Source organism: Aotus nancymaae, unplaced genomic scaffold (assembly GCF_030222135.1).
Source record: "Aotus nancymaae isolate 86718 unplaced genomic scaffold, 86718_ANA_hifiasm-v0.15.2.pri h1tg000058l, whole genome shotgun sequence".
Taxonomy (NCBI): domain Eukaryota; kingdom Metazoa; phylum Chordata; class Mammalia; order Primates; family Aotidae; genus Aotus; species Aotus nancymaae.
In genome coordinates, this window is record NW_026988472.1 from 5,013,648 (window position 1) to 5,035,353 (window position 21,706).

The following is a 21,706-nucleotide window of genomic DNA, read 5'->3' on the forward strand; positions in this document are numbered from 1 at the left end:
AAATAAAAACATAAAAAACTTAATTAAGCGTAACCATTCAGAAACCACCAACTAACCTCTAACTATGGACTTTCTACTTTAAGCAGTCAAATGTTTAGCTTTCTTCTGAGAACATTTTGTAAAAGTTTTCTCTTGATCCCCCTCAGTGGAGCCCTGAACTACTTGTGTATTGTGCTGCTCAATTCATGAATTGCTGAATGCTCAAATAAACTCTTAAAAATTATTTAAAGAAAGGAGTTCCTATCAAGGTTAGGTAATTCATCTCTATTCCTAACTTGCCGAACATTTTTATCATTAATGGGTTTTATGAAGTGCTTTGTCAGTGTCTATTGATTTTTCTTCTTTAGTTTGTTGATATGGTAGAATACATTAATTGATTTTTTGAATGTTGTTCTAGTCTTGCATACCTGTACTAAATCTCACTTAATCATTGCATTTACAGTCATCTCTCAGTATCTGCGGAGGATTGATTCTACGAACCCCTGCAGATACCAAAATCCATGAATGCTCAAGTCCCTTATATAAAATGGCCTAGTATTTGCATAAAATCTACACATATCCTCTCATATACTTTAAATCATCTGTAGATTATTTATGATACCTAATACAATGTAAATGCTATGTAAATGGTTGTTATACTGTATTGCTTTTTATTTGTAGTGTTTTATTCTTGTTATTTTTATTGGTTTTTCTTAAGTATTTTCTATCTGCAGTTGGTTGAATCTGCAGATCTGGAACCCACAGATACAGAGGACTGACTGTAATTATTTTCATGTAATGTTGGATTCTGTCTACCAATATTTTGTTGAGGATTTTTGCATCTAAGTTTATGAGAGAGTGGACTATAAAGTTTTTGGGTTTTTGGTACTCCATTTGTCTGGTTTTGCTATTGGGGTAATTCTGGCCTCATAAAATTCATTGGAAAAAAAATCCCTCCTCTTCTTATTTCCTTGAAAATATCATTTAAAATTTGCATTAATTCTTCTTTAAAAGTGTTAACAGACTTTTGAAGTAAACCCGAAAGTCTGGACATTCCTATTTCTGGAGATGTTATGTTGAACTAAATTACTTTAATGTTTATAGGACTATTCGAGTATCTATTTTATTTTTGACTGACTTGTGAGAGGCTGTGGTTTTCAAGGAATTTATCAATATATTCTAAATAGTTAAATTTACAAGTGTAAAGTTGTTTATAGTATTCCAGTATTAACTAGCTTCCGGCATCCAGTGCTTTCCGCAGCAGGTAAGCAAATTTCAGATGCTTTCTTTCTCTCTGACAGTGCCTGATTCTTCAGATTTCAAGGTAATAGTTTTCTCTACGGCCTCAGTTCTCTAATGGGTCCCAAAAAAGTTATTGATTTTCAGTGTGACCAAATTTTTCATTTTGTAAAGATGAGAGCAAGAACTCCCAAGCTCTTGGAACTGAAACTAGAAGTCCCTTACTTAGTTGTTTTATAAACCCACAAAATAGACATTTTTATTATTGTTTCTCAAGTCAGTGTTGGCTTAGTTTGACCCACATGTTTACCATTTTACTTGCTCACCATTTCTTCTTGTCTCTTAGCTCTTTCTTCTGGTACTATTTTTCTTTTGTCTGAGGTACATTCCATAGAACCCTTATTGAGGGAAATAAATTCTCTTGAGTTGTTTGCATAAAAATGTGTTTATGGGATCCTCATTCTTGAAGAGAGTTATTTCTGAGTATACAATTCTGGGATAAAAGTTATTTTCTCATAGAACTTTAGTAATATTATTTTACTATCTCTGGTTTTCATTATTGCTGTTGAGAAGTCAACTGCAAATCTAATTGTTACTCTTGTTAGGTAAACTGTCTTTTATCTTTGATTGCTTTTAAGATCTATTCGGCTTTAGTCTTCTGAAATTTTATTTGATTTTTCTAAATGTTGCTGGTTTTAATTTTTTTTTTAAGTCTGGCTTCCTTCCCTAACTTGAGGACTTGTATCTTTCATCAGCTCTTTTCTTTCTGGAACTCTAATTAAACCCATGGTAGACTTTATCATTCTAGCCATATGTTTTAATCTCTATTTTATATTTCCATATCTTCTTATTCCTATGGTACTTTCTATATAATTTCTTCAGATTTATTTTCACTAAATATCTCATCACCTCTGTTTAATTTGCTGTTTAACCCTCATACATTGAGTTTTTAATTTTAATGCTCTCATTTCTAATTTCTAGAAGCTATATTTGATTCTTTTAAAAATTCGTGTGGTCTTTCTTTGATAGTCTCACATTTTGTTGACATACTTTTGATACCTCCTTCATTTCTTTAAACATACAACCAATGCTTATTTTACAGTATAAACCAGATAATTCCAGTTATAGTTTTTGCAATTCTGATTCTTTGGTTTGTTTCTGTGGATTCTTACTCATACAGGTTTTGTGTGTGTGTGTGTGTGTGTGTGTGTGTGTGTGTGTGTGTGTGTGTGTGTTGGCTTGTTTTTGTTTTTTTTTTTCCTTCTACACAGGTAATACACATCCCAGCCCCAAACCCACATAAATGCAGGATTAGGCTAGGAAATCTCAGGAACTATTTACTCTTGTTTCTCTCCACAAAGCCAAGGCTGAGACAGTCTCAGTTACGTGCTTCTTCTTCACCCACTGATTATGTCACCTTTGTTGGGTCCATACTCTAGGCAGGCTCTCAGATGCAACTTCCCACTTTGAGCCCAAAGAGTTTTGTTTACTATCCTCTATACGTGCCATCTCTTAAAGCCCAAGTTTTAAGCTAGAAATGTGTCAATCCTTTGACAATGGCCCACAGAAGAAACATTTTTTTTTACTTTGCCACTCAATAAATCCATTTTATACCACTCAATAAAAACATATATGTGTGTTTGTATATATATATATTTTTTAAGTTAAATCCAAAAATATGCTTTTTATAATCCACTGTATTATTTTGTCAACTACTATGTAATAAATTACCCCCAAAATGTAGTGACTTAAAATGGCAAACATCTATTTTCTCTGTTTCTGTGGTTCAGAGATCAGTGCACAGCTCATCTGAGTCCTCTGGCTCAGGATCTCTAACAAGGCTACAAGGCTACAATCAATGTGTTGGCTGGAGCCTCAGTCATCTCAAGGCTCTACTGGGTGGAGGTGAGTGGGTAGGGATCCACTTCCAACTTACTCACAAGGCCAATATGATGAAACCCCTTCTCTACTAAAAATACAAAAATTAGCCAAGTATAGTGGGACATGCCTGTAATCCCAGCTACTCTGGAGGCTGAGTCATGAGAAGCACTTGAACTTGGGAAGCAGAGGTTGCAGTGAGCCGTGATCATAGCACTGCACTCCAGCCTGGGTGACAGAGCAAGACTATGTCTCAAAAAATAAAAAATACTGCAAGATCTGCACATGTACCCCAGAACTTAAAGTAAAATTTAATAAAATAAATAAAATAAACATTTACTGGGATTTTCTACACAGACAATCCTATTGTGGATGAACAGAGACAGATTTATTTCTTCCTTTACAATTTGTATGCCTTATATTTCCTTTCTTGCCTCAAAGTATTGACTAGAAGTTTCAGTACTTTGTTGAATAGGAGTGGTGAGAGTGGACATCCTTGCCTTGTTCTTGATATTAGAGGGAAAGCATGTAGTCTATCAACATAAAGTACGATATTAGCTGTAAATTTTTTGTGAGTATTCTTTATCTGGTTAAGGAAGCTCCTTTCTATTCCTAGTTTGCTAAGAGTTTCATTTTGAATGGATATTGTTTTTTGTAAAAAGTTTTTTTTTTTCATCTGCTAATATAATTTGGGGCGTCTTAATCTATTTTGTGCTGCTAAAACAGAATACCATAGACTGGCTAATTTATAAAGAACAGAGATTTATTTCTTGCAGTTCTGGAGGCTGGGAAGTCCAAGATCATGTGGCCACATCTCTTGAGGGCCTTCTTGCTGCATCATCCCATGGTAGAAGGTGAAAGGGCAAGAGAGAGTATACTTAGGTGCATGCCTGTGCACACGAGTGATGGGGCCAAACTTATCCTTTTATCAGGAACTGTTTTCTGAGTCAACTAAACCATTCCATCAATAATGCCATTAATTCATTCATGAGGGCAGAATCCTCTATTCATGAAGGTAGAGCCCTCATGACCTAATCACCTCTTAAAGGTCCTACCTCTTAATGCTGTTGCATTGGAGATTAAGTTCCAACACTTGAACTTTGGAGGATGCATTGAAACCATACCAGGGAGTTTTACATCTTTAGAATGGATTGCTTTGATTCATTTTCATATGTTGAACCAGACTTGTATTCCTGAGATAAACCATGCTTTCCTGTGGTATATGAATTATTTATTTTATATATGGCCAAATTTCACTTGTATTTTATAGGATTCTTATGTTTATGTTCATGAGGTATATTGATTTGTGTTTTCTTTTTTTGCATCATTTATTTTTCTGGTTTTTATATCAGGGTAATGCTGGCCTCACAAAATAAGGTGATATGTAATTTCCTGTCTTCTAGTTTCATGGAGAGATTGTATAGAATTGATGCTATTTCTTCTTTAAATGAATGGTAAAATTTGCTAGGTAAAAACCGTCTAGACTTGAGTATTTTGGGGGAAGAAATTTCAGTAATTAGACGGATTTAGATTATTTGTTACATTTTGGATAAGTTTTGGCAGTTCGTGCTTTTTGAGGAATTTGTTTCATCTATGTTGTCAAATTTATGTGTTTAGAATTGCTATTATATACTCTTGTCATTGTAATACCTGTGAAATTTCTATCTTTCGTTCCTGAGTTCTTATTTCAGCTATTATATTTTTAGTTCAGAATATCCATTTGATTCTTATTTATATCTTGTTTCTTCACTGAGTGCTTCTGTTTTAAATATTTGTTCCAAGATTGCTTGTTATTGTTCATTCAAGCATTTTTATAATAGCTAATTTAAGGTAATTTAATGTCTTATCTCATCATTCATGTCTGTTGTCTTTTTCCATGTGAATTGACATTTTTATGGTTATTTGCATACTGATTGATTATAGTTTGTATCCTGGACATTGTGAGTATTGTTTTGAGATTCTGTTTATATCCTTGTTTATATCCTATGGAGAAGGTCTATATTTTTGTTTTAGCCTTTTGTGTATTTTGTTTCCAACATCAATTCAGTTTTCAAGCCTTTTGTAGTACTATTTAGGTCTGTCCTGCGTGAGTACCACCTAGTGGTCAGTCTGAGACTTTGAGGGAGGTCTACTTTCTAGTTGAGTTTCCAAATCTTTGGTATGCTAATGAAGATCAAAGTAGTCACAAGTCAGAGGTAAGCCCAGGGGTTCAAATCAATTATACACTGTTGCTTTTTCAAAACTCTTCCCTCTCCTTTATCTTTTCAGTATTTCCCAGTTCCCTGGGCTCTCATTTTCTGTATTCTCTTCAAAAACTACCTACTGTCTTGGTTGTAGCATTTCCAGAAACAAGTAGCAGGAGGAGAGAGCAAAAACAAGAGAGAGAGAGAGAGAGAGAGACATAAAGAGAGAGACAGAGGAAAAACTAGTATAAAGGTGTCATCCTGGGCCACTATTGCTTCTGAGCCACCTTTGCTTTTACCACGTCCACTGTGGGACCAAAGAAGGAGTAAATAAAAACCCAAGGGATTTCCCCAACTCTCTCTGAATTTTAGTTCTCTTTACACTCCTTGAGCCAAAACTCCAAGACTTCTGTATCTCTGTCTGCTAAACAGTGCTCATTTTGGATTACACACCATGTTGAATTCAGGCTCATAATACCAAACGGGAGAAAAGTAATGTTGAATTTGCAATTGTTTAGTTGGTACTTCAAACTCTGGTGTCTTCTCTGACACCAGATTTACCTTTCCATTTTCATATAGATGTCCATGCATTCTATCAGAGTTTTATATTTGAGTTAGTGAGAGATCAAAGGTCTGAGAATTGAACCCAACTATATATGTTTTGTAAACAGCATGTAGTTGGATCCTAGTTTTAAAGCTAATCTAACCACCTTGGTCTTTAATTGGAATGTTTAGTCAATTCACATTTAAAGTGATTGTCAATATAGTTAGAATAAAATCTACCATCTTTCTGGTTTTTTTCATTATATTTGTTCTTGATGGTTTCCATTTATTGTATTTGGCTTTTGTTTCCTTTTTCCCTCTTTTTTCTGCCTTTCGTTATTTTATTTGATCATTTTGTATGATCCCATTTTGTCTCATGTATTTATTTATTATTTAGATACCTTTTAAATAAACTTTTTTAGTGGTCTCCGTAAAGTTTGCAATGTACATTTTTATATAATTTGATTCACCTTCAAATAACACTATACTGCTTCATGTGCGATACAAGGCTATCCCAAATTCCTTCCTTCCATTCTTTGTGTGATTGTTGTATTCCATTATTTTTTTTACAATTGCTATAAACATATAATACATTGCTACTATTATTGCTTTAAACAATCAGTTATATTTTAGAACAATTAAGAATATGATAAATAAAGTTATATTTTTCTTCATTTATTCCTTTGGCAACACTCTTCCTTTAATTATGTACGCCCAGTTTTCTGACCTGTATCATATCCCTCTGTCTGAAGAATTTCCTTTAATGTTTTTTGTAAGGCAGTCTACACATGTTGAGTTTCCTCAGTTTTTGTTTGTCTGAAAAAGTATTTTGTCTTAATTTTTGAAGGATATTTTTGCAGAAGTTGGAATTCGGGATTGGCATTTTTTTCTTTCAACACTTTAAAGGTTTCATTCCACTGTCTTTTTGCTTATGTGGTGTCTGACAAGAAGTCTCGTATAATTCTTCTCTTTGTTCCTCTGTAGGTAAGATGTTCCCCACCTACCACCTTCTTCCTGGCTGTTCTCAAGATTTTATTTTTGTCTTGATTTTCTGCAATTTGAATTTGATATGTCTGGGTGTGGTTTTTGGTATTTATCCTGGGTGGTGTTCTCTGAGCTTCTTGAATCTGTGGTTTGGTGTCAGTTATTAAATTGGAAAAATTTGGCCATTATGTCTTCAAATATTTCTTCTGCCTTATTCTTCCATCCCCTTCTTGTGTTTTAAATACATGTACATTATACAGTTTGATATTGTCCTGTAGTTCTTGGATGTTTTGTGTGACCTATCTTCAAGTTCACTGATTCCTCAGCTGTGCAGAGTCTACTGATGAGCACATCAAAGACAGTCTTCAGATCTGTTACTGTGTTTTTTTCTCCCATTTATATATGATTCTTTCTTATACTTTTCACACCCCTGCCAAAATTACCTATCTGATCTTGCACGATAAACTTTTTCAATAGAGCCTTTCACATACTAATAATAGCTATTTTAAGTTTCCTAGCTGATAAAGATGAAAACAATAGACAAAAGGGACTCCAAAAGAGGGAACAGAGGGAGGGAGCAAGAGTTGAAAAACTACGTATTGGGTACTATATTCACTGTTTGGGTGATGGGTTCACTAGAAGCCCAAACCCCACCATGACACAATACCTACACATGTAACATGTAACAAACATACACATATACCCCCTGAATCTATAATGTAAGAAAAGAAAGCGAAATAATCCAAATAAATAAACAAATTCCTTGTCTGATATTTCTAATATCTGTATCATAACTGATTCAGGTCCTAATGATTGTTTTTCTCTTTAGACGTTGTTTTTATTCCTTGCCTTGATTCTTCTTCTTGTGCTTATATTATCCTAGAGATAATATATCTCTTACATCTCTTGTAGATGTATTCCACTGCTATTTTTACTGATGCTTTTTAGCCTGGTAGTGGGGGAATGGGGACCAGGGACATTCTATGCTATTCTGATTGAATCTCAGTCTAAGACAGGCTTACCCTGAGTGTTGGAGGTGTGACCTTCACAAATGTTCCTGCCCCTCCTCCTATGTTCCAACCTAGGTGAGCCCAGCACATTTTCCTGCCCCTCCCAGGTTAGAACATATTTTTTTCAATTTTCTCCCCCAGATGTAGTGAGTTTTCACCAGTGCCCTCAGTTTCTGTTGCCCTTTCTTCTGAAGACTAAGACTTTTTTCCCTTAGGTAAGACATATGGGCAGAGTTTCAGTGATGTCGGCCATTCTTCTCTGCCAGCTGCAGTGAGTTTCTCCCAGTACTTTCAAACTATAGTTTTTGTTTCTTTTTCCTGAATAGTAAGGCTTTTGCTTCATAGAGAATATAAGAAAAATAGTCTGTGCAGAATTTCAGCAACGGCTATTGTACTGTTCTCCCCAAGCCAGAACTACAGGATATCTTTCTCGGGATTCTTCTCAGTCTTTCTTGTCAGCACCTAGCGGAGTTCCTGGAGGAAAACTCTGCAAAGGGGTGCAAAACTGCTTGCGCAGCCCCTACAGGCTTCACATTCTCACGAGCCCATAACCAGCCTTTAGCAATTCATTAATAATTTTTAGCTGAATCTTCTTATGAGTTTGTATGTTGTTCAGTGGTATCTACACCCAGTAAACAAATGCCTGGTCCTGTGGCTCCCTTGAAGATGCTTGTTTCTACAGGTTTGGGGTACTGCAGCCTCGGTTTTCTAGTTTTCTGATAAGTCCAAGAAAAGTTCTTAATTTTCACTTTCCCAGCTTTTTTTCTTACTGTAATGGTGGGAGAGATGTTCTTTACAGCTCTACATTTCTGACCTAATACTGGAAGAGCATATGAATCTGAGGATAAGCTTTTGAGGGTCTGTTTGTCTTTCAGCATCCATACCGCAGTTTACCAATTCCCCCACGATGGTGATCATGGTGGGTTTACCAGCTCGAGGCAAGACCTATATCTCCACGAAGCTCACACGATATCTCAACTGGATAGGAACACCAACTAAAGGTATGTCTCTGAAAGCCTTTGTTCAACAACCCTATAAAAGCCACTGACTGAAAACCTTACTTAGGTAGAAGGCCAAAGTCCTCAATACCAGAAATGCCCCATCATTATTATTACCAGCATCAGGATTACTGCTATCACTATGACTACATTCTTATGCATTTTATAACTTCTGGAGCACATACTTTGTGCCCAACACCATGCTAGGTGCTAGGCATAGGAAAACTAGTATTCAAATTAAATGTCTTCTCTCAAGAAGTTCCATGACCTCAAAAACAATCCTGTGAGTAACATACTATTTTTATTGCCATTACTATTATTGCCATACTAATATTACAACTTTTATTAGCATTACCACTTCTTCACCATTTCATAGTTGAGGAAATTAAGACCCAAGAGGTGAAGTGCCTTGTCTAAAGGCATATGGCCAGTAAGTGGGAGAGCCAGGATACGAACCCAGGTCTATTTGATTCTAAGCCTGATACTTACTGTGCCAAGTCTAATGCACCGTTCTACTGATTGGAAGAGAAAAGAATCCCACATTAGCCCTATAGTCTCCTTTTCTCTATTCTTTTTCTCTCCTTCTTTTTCTTGTTAATCTCAACATCCTGTCTCTCTGCCCTGCTTCCCCTCTATCTCTCCCTGTCTCCCTTCCTTTCCCCAATTTTTGTTTCTTTTTCCCATTTTTTCTTTCCATTCATCTCTGTCCTCTTTATCTAATTCACTGGTGAAGAGTTTCCCAGTGGTTTTTCATGTGTCCAAACCCCTGCTAGGCAATGGAGATACAAAAATGGATGAGACTCACACTCTGTCCTTGAGGAGTTCTGAGTCTAGCTGGGATGTATAAGAATACCTCACATTATCTAGGAATTCTAGAGCAGGAGCAGGGTGCTGCGTGAAATCACATAGGGATTTGCTGACTGGAAAGCAAGGAAAACTTCCTACATTGGATATGTTGGAGCTGAGTCTTGTGGGAGGAATGCGACATTGGCAGAAGGGAAGGAGAGAAGGAGCAGCCCTCATGGAGGACTGCAAGCTCTAAGGAAAATCTGCTGAGTGTAGAGGCACATGGGACACTGGCAGATGAGTTTCTGCCCTGATTCCCCTGCTTTCTTTCTTCTTCACTCCACTCAATTCTCTCAAAGGCCTCCAGAGTCATATTTCAAAGCACAAAGTTGAACATGCCTGTGGCCTCCAGAGGTCCCCTTAGCCTGCAGGTTTAAATCCAAGCTCCTTAGCCTGTTGTTCAAGGCCCTCCACAATTGGCTCCTTCCAGCATCTCAGGCCTCAGCTATAGTGGATGACTCACCATCTTCCAAACATGCTCTGCCTCTGCCAATGCCATACTCCTGCTCAAGCTGTTCCTCTACCTGGAATGCCTTTGTTCCCAATTCCCACTGCGCATACCTGCCTGTAAAAGGCACCTACCCTAAAAAGCCTGATTCAAATGGTGAAATATTCTCAGATCATTCCAAGAACAGTTAGTTTTTCCTTCCCTCTCACTCTCTTGCATGGCTTCATATTGTCTTTGTCAGAGCATTTAATGAACTCTGTGAGAACTCTCTGTTTACTGGTTTACTTGCTGTCTTACCTGTTGGACTGTGAGTGCCTTAAGGTCCCCATAATGAAGATCGGGCTAATCTACAAGACCCAGAGCTCATATCCTGCTTCACAGAGTAGGAATGGAAAAGTATTTGTTAAATGAATGAATTAAATCTATTTTTTTATTTTTATTTTTATTTTTATTTTTTTATTTTTTTTGAGATGGAGTTTCACTCTTGTTACCCAGGCTGGAGTGCAATGGTGCAATCTCGGCTCACCGCAACCTCCGCCTCCTGGGTTCAGGCAATTCTCCTGCCTCAGCCTCCTGAGTAGCTGGGATTACAGGCACGCGCCACCGTGCCCAGCTAATTTTTTGTATTTTTAGTAGAGATGGGGTTTCACCATGTTGACCAGGATGGTCTCGATCTCTTGACCTCATGATCCACCTGCCTTGGCCTCCCAAAGTGCTGGGATTACAGGCGTGAGCCACCGCGCCCAGCATGAATGAAATATTAATTATTTGGCTGCTTATCCTCTTTCTCCTCCTTTCCTTCCCTCCTCTCTAGTTTTTCATCATTGTAAATGGGAAAGTATGGCCTAGAGATTTAGATTTAGAATCTCCCTCATAATATAGAAAAATAAAATAACTTCAGACTAGAAATCAGGAGGTTCAGTCTGTATCTGTCACCAGCTCACTCAGTGTTTGACCCTCGGTGATTAATTTTACTTCCTAGATCTCTGTTTCTTCATCTTTCCACTGGAGTAGGGCATTTTAAGGATTGACGTTTATGATAAAGTAGAATAATGGAAAGACCATCGGCTATGGGGCCAAATAGACCTGGGTTTGAATCTCAGATCTCCACTTATAGGAAATAACTTTCACAGTTTCCTCATTTATAAAATGATAATAGTGATCTCTACTTTGCTGTCGTGAGGAATAAATAAACTGGTAGCCATAATTGTAGTTTTTAAAGCACATTTTATAGCTACAAATTATACCTTCTTCTGCCTCTGAGGTCCCTCCCAGCAAGGACATTTTTTGGCCACTGGGATCTTCCCAACCTCTTCACTGGCACTCCCTGCTTTCAGTGTTTAATTTAGGCCAGTATCGACGAGAGGCAGTGAGCTACAAGAACTATGAATTCTTTCTTCCAGACAACATGGAGGCCCTGCAAATCAGGAAGTAAGTACTCAATATTTTAGGAACCTGTGCTATCTCGTAGTGAAAGGCCCTTATTCAGATATTGGGGGAGTAGGGCAGAAAAATCTGGACCAGAAAGGGAGGCCCTCTAGACTCTCAAACAGTAGTTGGAACAGCCCTTCCATTATCCTGCCCAAAGCCTGTTTCTGGTCATAACCATCAACATATCAAGAACCTTTAATGGTCTTCTACTTCTGACAGGAGAGAGTAGAAACTTCTTAGCTTAGCATTTGAGAGAATCTCAATAGCTTGGCCCACTCTAGTTTCTCCAGTCTTATCAGTTCAACCTCAATGTCTGTCTACCCTACAAGACTCTGAATACTTACAGAAAAGAACCTAGGCCTCATGCCCTCATTATAGAACCCAGCAGTGAGTAATCATTAAGGACACTTTGGCTGAAAGCATAAATACATTGCCACTGTCATGACTGTGTGTTACCTATGCCAGGAATGCCTTTTACTTCACGGACCACATGCTCTACCTGGGTTCATAAAACAGTTCAGCTTGAGTTCCATTAGCTCAAGGATTGGAGCCCTTAATATGGCTTCTGTCATTGCTCAGCTTTTCCGGATTGTGTCACTTTATACCTGCCCCTAAGCTGTGTAAACTGTGCACACAGAGCCACTTTCAACTCTTTGACCCCTCTGTGCTTAGTGTGGTGCCTAAAGAATAGGGCACCCTGTGTAGATGTTAGTCGAAGACATGAGTGATGGTACAGAAGATACTGCAGACAAAGAGAGAGATATCCATCCTGGGGGATAAGGGTTGTCTCTTTTTCTTTCCTGGTCTATTTCAGGCAGTGCGCCCTGGCAGCCCTGAAGGATGTTCACAACTATCTCAGCCATGAGGAAGGTCATGTTGCGGTAAAGAAATTTTTACTTTTCCCTTGGGTATCTGCTAGGAAGGGGATTAGCTAATATGTCCTGAACATTTACTGTTGTTCTGAGTACTTTGTGTATATTAATAATTTAATTTCATGCTCCCCCCTTGAGATAGGTATTGTCATTATGCCCCATTTCAGAGCCCAGAAGAATGGCTCACAGAGGCATTAAATAATTTCTCCAAATGGTACAACATATACCTAGCAGGGCCAGAAATGGAATCCACGTTGTGTAGCTTCAGAATCCCCACTGTTAACCACTGTGTACTGCCAGTCCACCCCCAGTAAGTCAGCAGGACTACATTAAGAGTTTAAGACTGCAGTACAAACAGTTTTGAGTTCTAGAGATTTACCTAAGTATCTACTCAATTTAAAATCATAGACCTTCGGGTTAGGATTTGCAAATTCTAAAAGGGGAGGAGATTCTCAAATGTGCAAATGGTCCAATCTCAGATGCTGAGGATAGGGAATTGCTTACTGTTGTTGTGGACTTCTAAAGTGATATGGAAGGAAGAAGCTTCAGCTAGGAATTGAGAGAAGCAGTTCTAGCTCTTCTCTGTCAGTGCCTCACAGTGACTTTGGTCAAGGCAAGTTCTTCTAGGCCTCAGTTACCTCACCTATAAAATGACCCTAATATTTCCTCTTGGAAATGACCCACAATTTCCTCTTGCCTTATTATACTCACAAGGTAGCATACATTTCTGGACAGATAGTAAGGGTCCAATGTGTGCTTGTGAAATTGTCGTAAGCCAATTCTGACTCCTTCCTATCCTTCAAGACTTTGTTCAAGTTCTGCCTCCATATGGAAGCCCTCCACTTAGCACAGGGATGGGCCAAGAGTAGATATTCTACTAGCACTAGATTCAGAGTAAGCCAGTCTCATTACCTGCCTCTAGGTTTTTGATGCTACCAACACTACCAGAGAACGAAGGTCACTGATCCTGCAGTTTGCAAAAGAACATGGTTACAAGGTATGGTAACACTCCAACTCTTATCTAGAGCCTGTTTCTCCAGCACAAACCCCTAAGAAAGGCAAACTAGGGGACTCAGAGCAACCAAATCAGCTACCATAAGCTCAGCATTTTAATTTGGTTTTCTGACTTTCCAGGATATAGCCAGAAGCAGCCAATAGAATGAGAAAAGAGGGATGCCACATTAGGCAATGGGGGATGCCACATTAGGCAATGGAAGATGACTGCAGACAGGCTGGCTATGGGGAAAGAGTGGAGAGGGTCACTACAAAAAGCTTATATAAGACCTAAACCCAGTAAAGATATAAAACAATCTGGGGCCATTCAATTTAGAGCCAATATGCCTCATGAAACTCAGAAGCCTGAAAACACCACTGTATGAGAGCATTATATTGTCAGAGATGCCCCTGGAGATGACTTAGAGCTACTGAAAAGGAGTAAAGCTATGTTCAGCTCCTACTAAACCTAATTTCCTGCTGGAAATCTCTTTTCTGTTTCTTTTATAGGTCTTTTTCATTGAGTCCATTTGTAATGACCCTGGCGTAATTGCAGAAAACATCAGGGTAAGGAGCACCAGTTACCTTTCCACTTTGCTCTGCCTTAGACTTAGATCATGCCTAAGGCAGAGATGATATTATGCCTAAGGCACCTCTATGAGATTAAAGAAAGGATTCCTCCCTGATCTTCTCCTCCTAGTTTGCATAGGAAGCATTCCCTAACCATCCTGGCTTACAATGACTCTATTAATTTTAATGAAGTCAACATATATAGTGTCCTTTGCATGCTCCAGGTACCAAGCTTGACTGTCATTAATTTTTCACAACAAACCTGCATGTTAGAGGTTATTTCCATGTTAAAGAGAGGAAATTGAGGTTAGAAAGGTCCAAAAGGAGAAATGAATTGTCAAAAATTCATGCAGACAGAAAGGGATAGAAGTGGGACTGGACCTCAGGCTTGGCTGCTTGCCTCAAAAGCCTACATTTTGTATTCTGCCCCAAAATTCATACCAGAACTATCCCTGCTCTTAGATTCTAGGCATGTGGTCTAGAACTAGGTCATTTACCACGTTTTGTTGTTCCCTACTTCATCAAATTACTGGAGCTCAAGAACAGAAGAGACCTTAAAGGTAATTTTCTGCTACCCTCCATCAGATACTTGAAATCTTACCTAAATGTGTATCTGGATTTTTTTATACCTGCAATGAAATGGGGCCCATTGCTTTCAACAAATGTTGTCCAGTCAAGCTAGAATCTGCCTCCCTATAGTTTTTATTAATCAGTCATTTTTTAACCTTTTGGAACATACAGCAGGTCCAGTTTCTCTGTTCCCTCTTCATCCCCCTATTTATCTATCTATCTACTGATTTGACAGAAGTTGAATATATACCTGGGCTTGGCATTAGAGACATAGATATGAAGAGTCCTTCCCTTGAGCACATAGTATAGTCAGGAAGACTGGCAAGTATATATACAGAATTCTGAACTGATGTGATATGAGGAAACAGAGGAAGCTTTGGGAACACAGTGCTGAGGGCCGAACTTTGCATGGGAACAGAAATCAGGGAAGCCGTCCTAATGGAGGCAAAATTAAAATGAATGGCATCTTGAAGAACACATAGGAATTTGGTGGGTGAAGAATGGAAAATAAGGATATAAGCATATACTAAGTATGGCATCTCCAGAGAACTATAAGTAACTTAAATTGGCTAAAACCAAATGTGTGGAGGAATAGGGGAGCCATGGGAGATAAGGATGAAGAAATAATATGGGGCCCAATCATGACAAGCCATGAGCCACCTACTAAAATAATTCACACTTTTTTCTAAAAGGTATGATGAAATGTGGAAGGGTTTTAAGCAGGAGACTACTTTGGCCAGATGTTCATATTAGAAATATCCTTCTGGCTGCCAATATGGTGAATACATTAGAAGTAAAAAGAATATAGACAAAGTAATGGGCACAAAGCTATAGTGAGCACAAACAAGAGAGAATGGATATTTAGAGGAAATGATAGAGCAGAGATAATTTGGTACCTACTAAGAGGTGAGGGATGACAGAAAGACAGATATCTAGGATGACTCCCAGGTTCCATTTAGGATCAGATAACTGGGTGCATCATAATGCCAGTACCTGAGATGAGGACTGTGGGAGGAGACAGTGGGTATTGGTGGATTAAGAGAGGCCAGTCTTCAGAAATCCGAAGACAGCATGTCATAATCTCCTGGTAAACACTTGATACATGTAAGCCATAATGACCCCTGGCCAAGAGCTCTAGTTCCTCTTCTTCAGCCATTTCTCACGTCACAATTTCTGGTCCTCTTATAAATGTTCTTCTTTTATAAGCATCGTGTGCTCTGGCACTAAGTATAATGTAACAGGCCTTGTTTGACCACACAGAGATTAGGAATGAGGAGTCACACAATCCAGCTTCTTTTCAATTGGTTGATTTTTGTAAACTTGGGCACGATACATTCTCCAGGTCTCAATTTGCTCATCTTTATAATGAGGGATCTTGTACTCAATGGTCTCTAAGGGACCTTCCAAAGAAAACCATCAGAGACTCTGTCTCCCAGTGTCTCCCTTGATACCTCTATTCTCCCTGCTCCCAGCAAGTGAAACTTGGCAGCCCTGATTATGTAGACTGTGACCGGGAAAAGGTTCTGGAAGACTTTCTAAAGAGAATTGAGTGCTATGAGGTCAACTACCAACCCTTGGATGAGGAACTGGACAGGTAAGAGCCAGCACCCCAAAGTTAAGGTCTAGATCTTTAGCCCAGTTTTGATATCCTGTAGCATCTGAGGGAAATATTCTCCCTTTTTGGGCCTCAGCTTCTCTATCTGTAACATCAGGAAACTGAACTTGATGATCCCTTTCTTCAAGGATCCTTTCAGCTCTGATTCCTTGATCTGTAAGGTGTTCCTAAGATAATGAAAATAGTGCTTTCCTGAGCAATATGAACAGTTCAGGACCCTGGGAACAAATGCCCCTCTTCTGTGGGTATTGTGATTATTATTACAAAAGTGTTCTTCACACATGAGTGACACTTCAGTTTCCAAACATGTTTACCTTCTTTCTTACATTTAATCCCCTGAAACTCCTGTAAAGGAGGCTGAGATAAGTCTTATGATCATAAAATGTCAAGAAAAAGAAATTGAGTCTGAACTGAAATTACTTTCCCAAGCTCCTCCCACAGGTCAGAAGTAGAGCTAGGATTCTAATTACATGTTCTGTCTCCTAGTCATGTCTCTTTTCACAACATTCCCGTGTCTCATCAGTCAACAAGTATATGGACCCTTTGGGGTGTGGTATATGTAGGGGGTATAAATAGGTGCAAAAGAGGTGAGTTCTATCCTTGGGTAGCTTCTATAGTGCTTTGACATATGAGAAGACCTATTAAAAAAACAGGAAATGCTCTGTCATAATACCAACTAAAGATAGAAGAGAACCAATATGAGTTTTAGATGTAGAATGTTCCCAGAACCCTACACTCTTTGAAACGGTGTTGCGATGAGAAGAGACCCCAAGTGAGAAGTATAAAGAGGCTTCAAATGGTCAACACCACTCTAAGAAATTTAAAGAGTGGCCTTACCCAAATGAAGTACCAAGAGATGAGCACTGTTATTGCCCCACTCTTTAGATGAAGAAACTGAGATCCAGATCAGGTCAAAGGCTTACCTTGGGCTACACAATGAATGAATCAGTAGCACAATATATACTCGAACCCATATCCCAGTTGGGCAGATCGTTCATTGTACAGGCACTCTGGTCAAGGGTACACTCACTTCTCTTACCAAGATGTGTGCTAAAGTAGGGCTATGTGACCCTGTGAAAAGTATGACTTTTTAAAATTATCAAAAAGGCACAACATGGGCTAACAGCATATGGTGAAAGGAGCCTGAAGGCTGGGGTGGGAGGTATAAGTGAAAGAAAGGCATTGACAAAGCCCCAGCCCTGGGCCTAGACTCCTACAGGTGCTAGGTTGCTATTCGATGAATCAGTTTGGGCCAGAAGAAGACAGATCTACAAGTTCAGCTTTATGTCATCATTTTTTCATCAGGAGATATTCACAGTCCATGTCTCAGGGCCCAGCCCTGAACATGGAATCAAAAGAGGAAAGGGCTGTCCCTGCTTTGACAGAATGTTCAGTTAGTTGGAGAAGACAGTGAGTACACAGTTGGTCACAACTCTGGTGACGGTAAACCAGGTGGACTGTAAGAACATGGAACCCAGTCTAGCTTGGAGGAAGAAGGTCTAGAAGAGCTGGATTACCCAATAGGCAGACTACACATAAGGTACCAGCAAGATAGGGGCTACCAAATCTTAAAAACTTTTATTTATTAATTCATTTAGACAGAGTCCTACTCTATCACCCAGGCTGGGGTACAGTCACGCAATCTCGGCTCACTGCAACCTCTGCCTCCTGGGTTCAAGCAATTCTCCTGTCTCAGCCTCCTGAGTAACTGGGACTACAAATGCATGCCACCACACCTGGCTAATTTTTGTATTTTTAGTAGAGACAGGGTTTCACCATGTTGGCCAGGCAGGTCTCGAACTCCTGACCTCAAATGAACTGCCCGCCTTGACCTCCCAAAGTGCTGGAATTACAGGCATGAGCCACCGCACCCAGCTGACTTAAAAGGTTTAAATATTGGATATTTCAAAAACAGCATCGACGTGGTCTAAGTGGAAAAATATAAAACAAGAACTTAGGAGGACCTCCTCATATTCTATAGTTTATAATTTTTATTTTAAATAAAAATTTTTAAAATTACTTAAAATTTTTTAATTATTTTATTTAAAAATTTTTAAAATCATTTTAAATTTTTTTAATAAAATTAAAAATTCAAATGGAGTTAGGCATTAGCTACTCTACCGTTTTTGGTGTTGAACACCTTTAAATGACTTCACATGATCCTGGTTTCAGAAAAGGCTTCCTAAAGGGAGTGAATGTGCTGGCTCTTGAGGTATGAATGCATAGCAGCTCAACTTTGGAAATCAGGCAAAGAGAATAGCACTTTGTAAGTGCCTAGTTAAATCTGAACGAGAGTAGAGAAATACAGAAAATATTCTAAGTGTAATAGCAACAGTATGAAAACAAGAATGAAACAGAGAAGATATGGGTATGGGCATGGGACCATAAAGTAAGCCACCTGGGGCCAGTGTGAGAAGGCAAAACTAGAAGATCGGATTAAGCTGAAGAATTTGGCAGAGCCTCAAAGGACCTAGTAGACAGGCAACAAGTTTGCATCAGATATATTCTACCCCTAGGCTCTGGTCCTAGAAGAAATGATTAGAGAGGGGATCATTCTGGGGTTTTTCTTTCCGAGAAGGTGTGTGCCTCAGTTTCTTCACCTATGAAACAGAGATGATAATCTCTGCTCTGTATTAATATTATGAAGATTCATGCACTTAAAAGTTCCCACTCCCTACCAGATGCACAGAAAATGTAAATACAAGTGCCTGTGGAAGCCATTGGGCATAGATGGGCATGATGAGTGTGGTACAGCCATAAAGGGCTTCTGTAGGAAGATCTCAGGGGAGGCTCTCTGAAACCAAACCTATCAGCACCCTTACCTGCCTCGGGTTCGTGCAGCTCTTTCCATTCACTTGGTTTTGTTACCATGCAATCAGGGTTGCTGGTGTCACCCCATTGCCCCAGCCTTCCACTCCTTTTCCCAGGGATCTGTCTGAACTCTGTACAAGCCAACAACTAAAGGATTTAATGCTTGGTACAGCATAGACCTCAGAAGTCTTACTCCATGTTTCTAGTCTTCTGATTATTCAGTGTCTACACTGTACCCTCCAGCTTCTACACAGAATGGTGGTTGAAGAGTTTGATTATCACTCAGTGTACAGGTATTAGTTCATGACAGAGCATGGAATTGAGGAGACAGTAAGGAACTTGGGCCAAGGACCACCAGTTCCCCAATGATGTTGTGGACCACCTCTGTATCCCCATACCCCACTACTTGGCACACCTTAGAGGGAGTGACTGTTTATGTAATGAATGTTGAGCACTGATCATGTGTTTCCAAGTATATGCTCCTGACTGGCCAAAGAGCTCCCAAAGCACAGACACTGGGTCTCCATGCCAAGCACAGTGCCTAGGACAGAGGAGTATGTTTGCAGTTTGTTTGTTGACTGCATAGAAAAGAGGAAAATAACCCAGGCCAACCCCCCTTCTGAGTGAGGAGAGAGACATACACATTCACAGACACAGACACATACACACACAGACGCAATCTGGTAGCCGTGTGTAGAGTATAAAGGATGATATGTAGCAGAGGCTAAAAATAAAAGAGGGCTGAAGAGCTCAAGTCAGGATCAGAAAGGGTAGGGGAGTGAACAAGTCAGGAGCTGCCAGTAAGATATTGGAGCTAGCCAGGAATGCAAAGGATTACTGCTTCTCTCTGACTATGTCAGGGGTGTGAACCACAGAAGAGAGAATCCAGCTGCCTGTAATAGGATGAGTGAAGGTGAAAAGACAGTCTGGCTCAAGCTGAGGCTGAAGAAAGGAGACATGGGAGATGGTAGCATGCAATGAGCTCCTTTGGTTGGCCAGTAACCAAGTCTCCAGAACAGGTACTTGGAACAGGGCAAGGCATGGCATCACAATAGGTGACAGCTGGGTTGTGGAAGAGGCTTGAAAGGGTATGTGGTTCGGGCTTTCACCACCATTAGCCCCTGAGCTGCCCTTGCTCCTGCTTGGGTCTGGCCCAGCCACCTGTCATACATCAAGATCTTCGACGTGGGCACACGCTACATGGTGAACCGAGTGCAGGATCACATCCAGAGCCGCACAGTCTACTACCTCATGAACATCCACGTCACACCTCGTTCCATCTACCTATGCCGGCATGGTGAGAGTGAACTCAACCTCAGAGGCCGCATCGGAGGTGACTCTGGCCTCTCAGTTCGCGGCAAGCAGGTAGGGAGGGCCTCACACACCCGGATGGGTTGGTTGGGCTGTCCTAGGTGGGCTGGAGGTGTAGTGGTGGCCACATTCTGGGTCCTAAGGTGGGAGGACTCAAGGATGGGGTAGAAGCAGATTCCATCACTCCTGCTCTTCCACTCCTCAGCCACTCAGTCTTGATCCAGCTGCCGAATGGCTCCCAATGCCACCTGTTCTGCAGGTCTAAAAGGTTGGTCCTGGCAACCAAGGCCTTCCCAAAGCCAGCCGCTCCATGACAGTGACTCCCTTGGCCCTGTCTGACTGGTCCCCTCATCTTTCTCATTACTCTGTGCCTTTGCTGGTATAGCTCCCCCACCTAGTCTACCCTCTTCTGTCTTCTCTGTCAGCAGGTGACTGTCAGTAGCACAGAGAGCTGCCCTGAGGGACCTACCCTTGAATCACTGTTCTCCCCAACTCTGCACTCCCCACCTGACCCCAACACAGGTGTCACACTGGCAGGCCCTGTCCCCACCTATAACTGTGTCCTTCTTGCCCTCCCCACTCCCAAGGCCCAGTACCCACTCCATGGTGTGATCCAGGAAGCCCTCCCCATCCTCTCCTCCCTCCCATGTGGGTTGCCATGTCCTGGGCTCCCACTCTCCCAGTTCTGGCCCATCTGTAGCTCTCCTGGCCTGAGTCTCTTCTCCCCAGCCCAGCACAGTGACCTGCACATTCTGGGTGCCAGCTGAATAAAGGGATTCATTTCCACGGCATTTGGCCCTGCACTTGTTAGCACAGGTATTGTTCCTGCTGGCAGGACTGCTGAGGGGTGGGACAGGTGGGAAATGAAGTGCAGGAAGGACAGTTGTTGTCACGGTTGTCATTTATTGTCGATTGTCGGACACCTATGCACAGTCATGGTGCCATCTGCTTCCCATGTGTGGCTCACTTCATCTTCACCACAGCTCCATGGGGTGGGCATTCATGCCACCGGTTTATGGATGAGTAAGCAGAGAGCGGCCCCAGGCCAGGCGGCCAGGATGAGACAGAGCCAGAACTGAAAGCCAGGTCTACCCGCCTGTCCTCAGCTCCCCCACTGGAGAGGTGGAGGTCCCAAGGCAAGGCGCTACCCAGATGGCCGTGTCCTGGTGGCTCCTTTTCTGTTACCTCCAGACTGGCAGCCTCCCCTGGAGGTGGACTCTGACTTGTGACTCCCCCATGTCCCACTCCTCAGAGCAGAGTCAGAGGCCGCTGGAGGTGTGACCCCGGCCCATGGCAGGCCCTGCAGCCAGGGGTGTCTTGGTTGGAGCCAGCCCGGCCGTACCCACCAGCTCGGAGCCCAGATGGACACGTGGCCGCCTCCACAGGGCATGCCTCCCGGGACACAAACGTGTGTGTGTGTGCATG

At 40.7% G+C, this 21,706-nt stretch overlaps 1 protein-coding gene across 6 annotated transcripts in view; it reads left to right on the forward strand.

Moving 5' to 3' along the window:
* Positions 1–21,706, forward strand: part of PFKFB1 (6-phosphofructo-2-kinase/fructose-2,6-biphosphatase 1) — a 52,872-nt gene that overhangs the window by 16,356 nt on the left and 14,810 nt on the right. For 4 of the 6 annotated variants that reach the window (XR_001110488.1, XR_001110489.2, XM_012471764.3 and 1 more), the window contains exons 2-8: positions 8,692–8,817; positions 11,446–11,539; positions 12,354–12,420; positions 13,334–13,408; positions 13,915–13,971; positions 16,017–16,138; positions 20,128–20,335. Coding sequence is in view for 4 of the 6 variants with exons in the window: in XM_012471764.3 (XP_012327187.1) it covers positions 8,692–8,817; positions 11,446–11,539; positions 12,354–12,420; positions 13,334–13,408; positions 13,915–13,971; positions 16,017–16,138; positions 20,128–20,335 (749 nt within the window). In the remaining 2 variants the exon portion in view is untranslated. Of the gene's footprint in view, positions 1–3,008; positions 3,124–8,691; positions 8,818–11,445; positions 11,540–12,353; positions 12,421–13,333; positions 13,409–13,914; positions 13,972–16,016; positions 16,139–20,127; positions 20,336–21,706 lie in introns of all 6 variants that reach the window. The other 2 variants (XM_012471765.2, XM_012471763.2) reach the window with 2 other exon arrangements.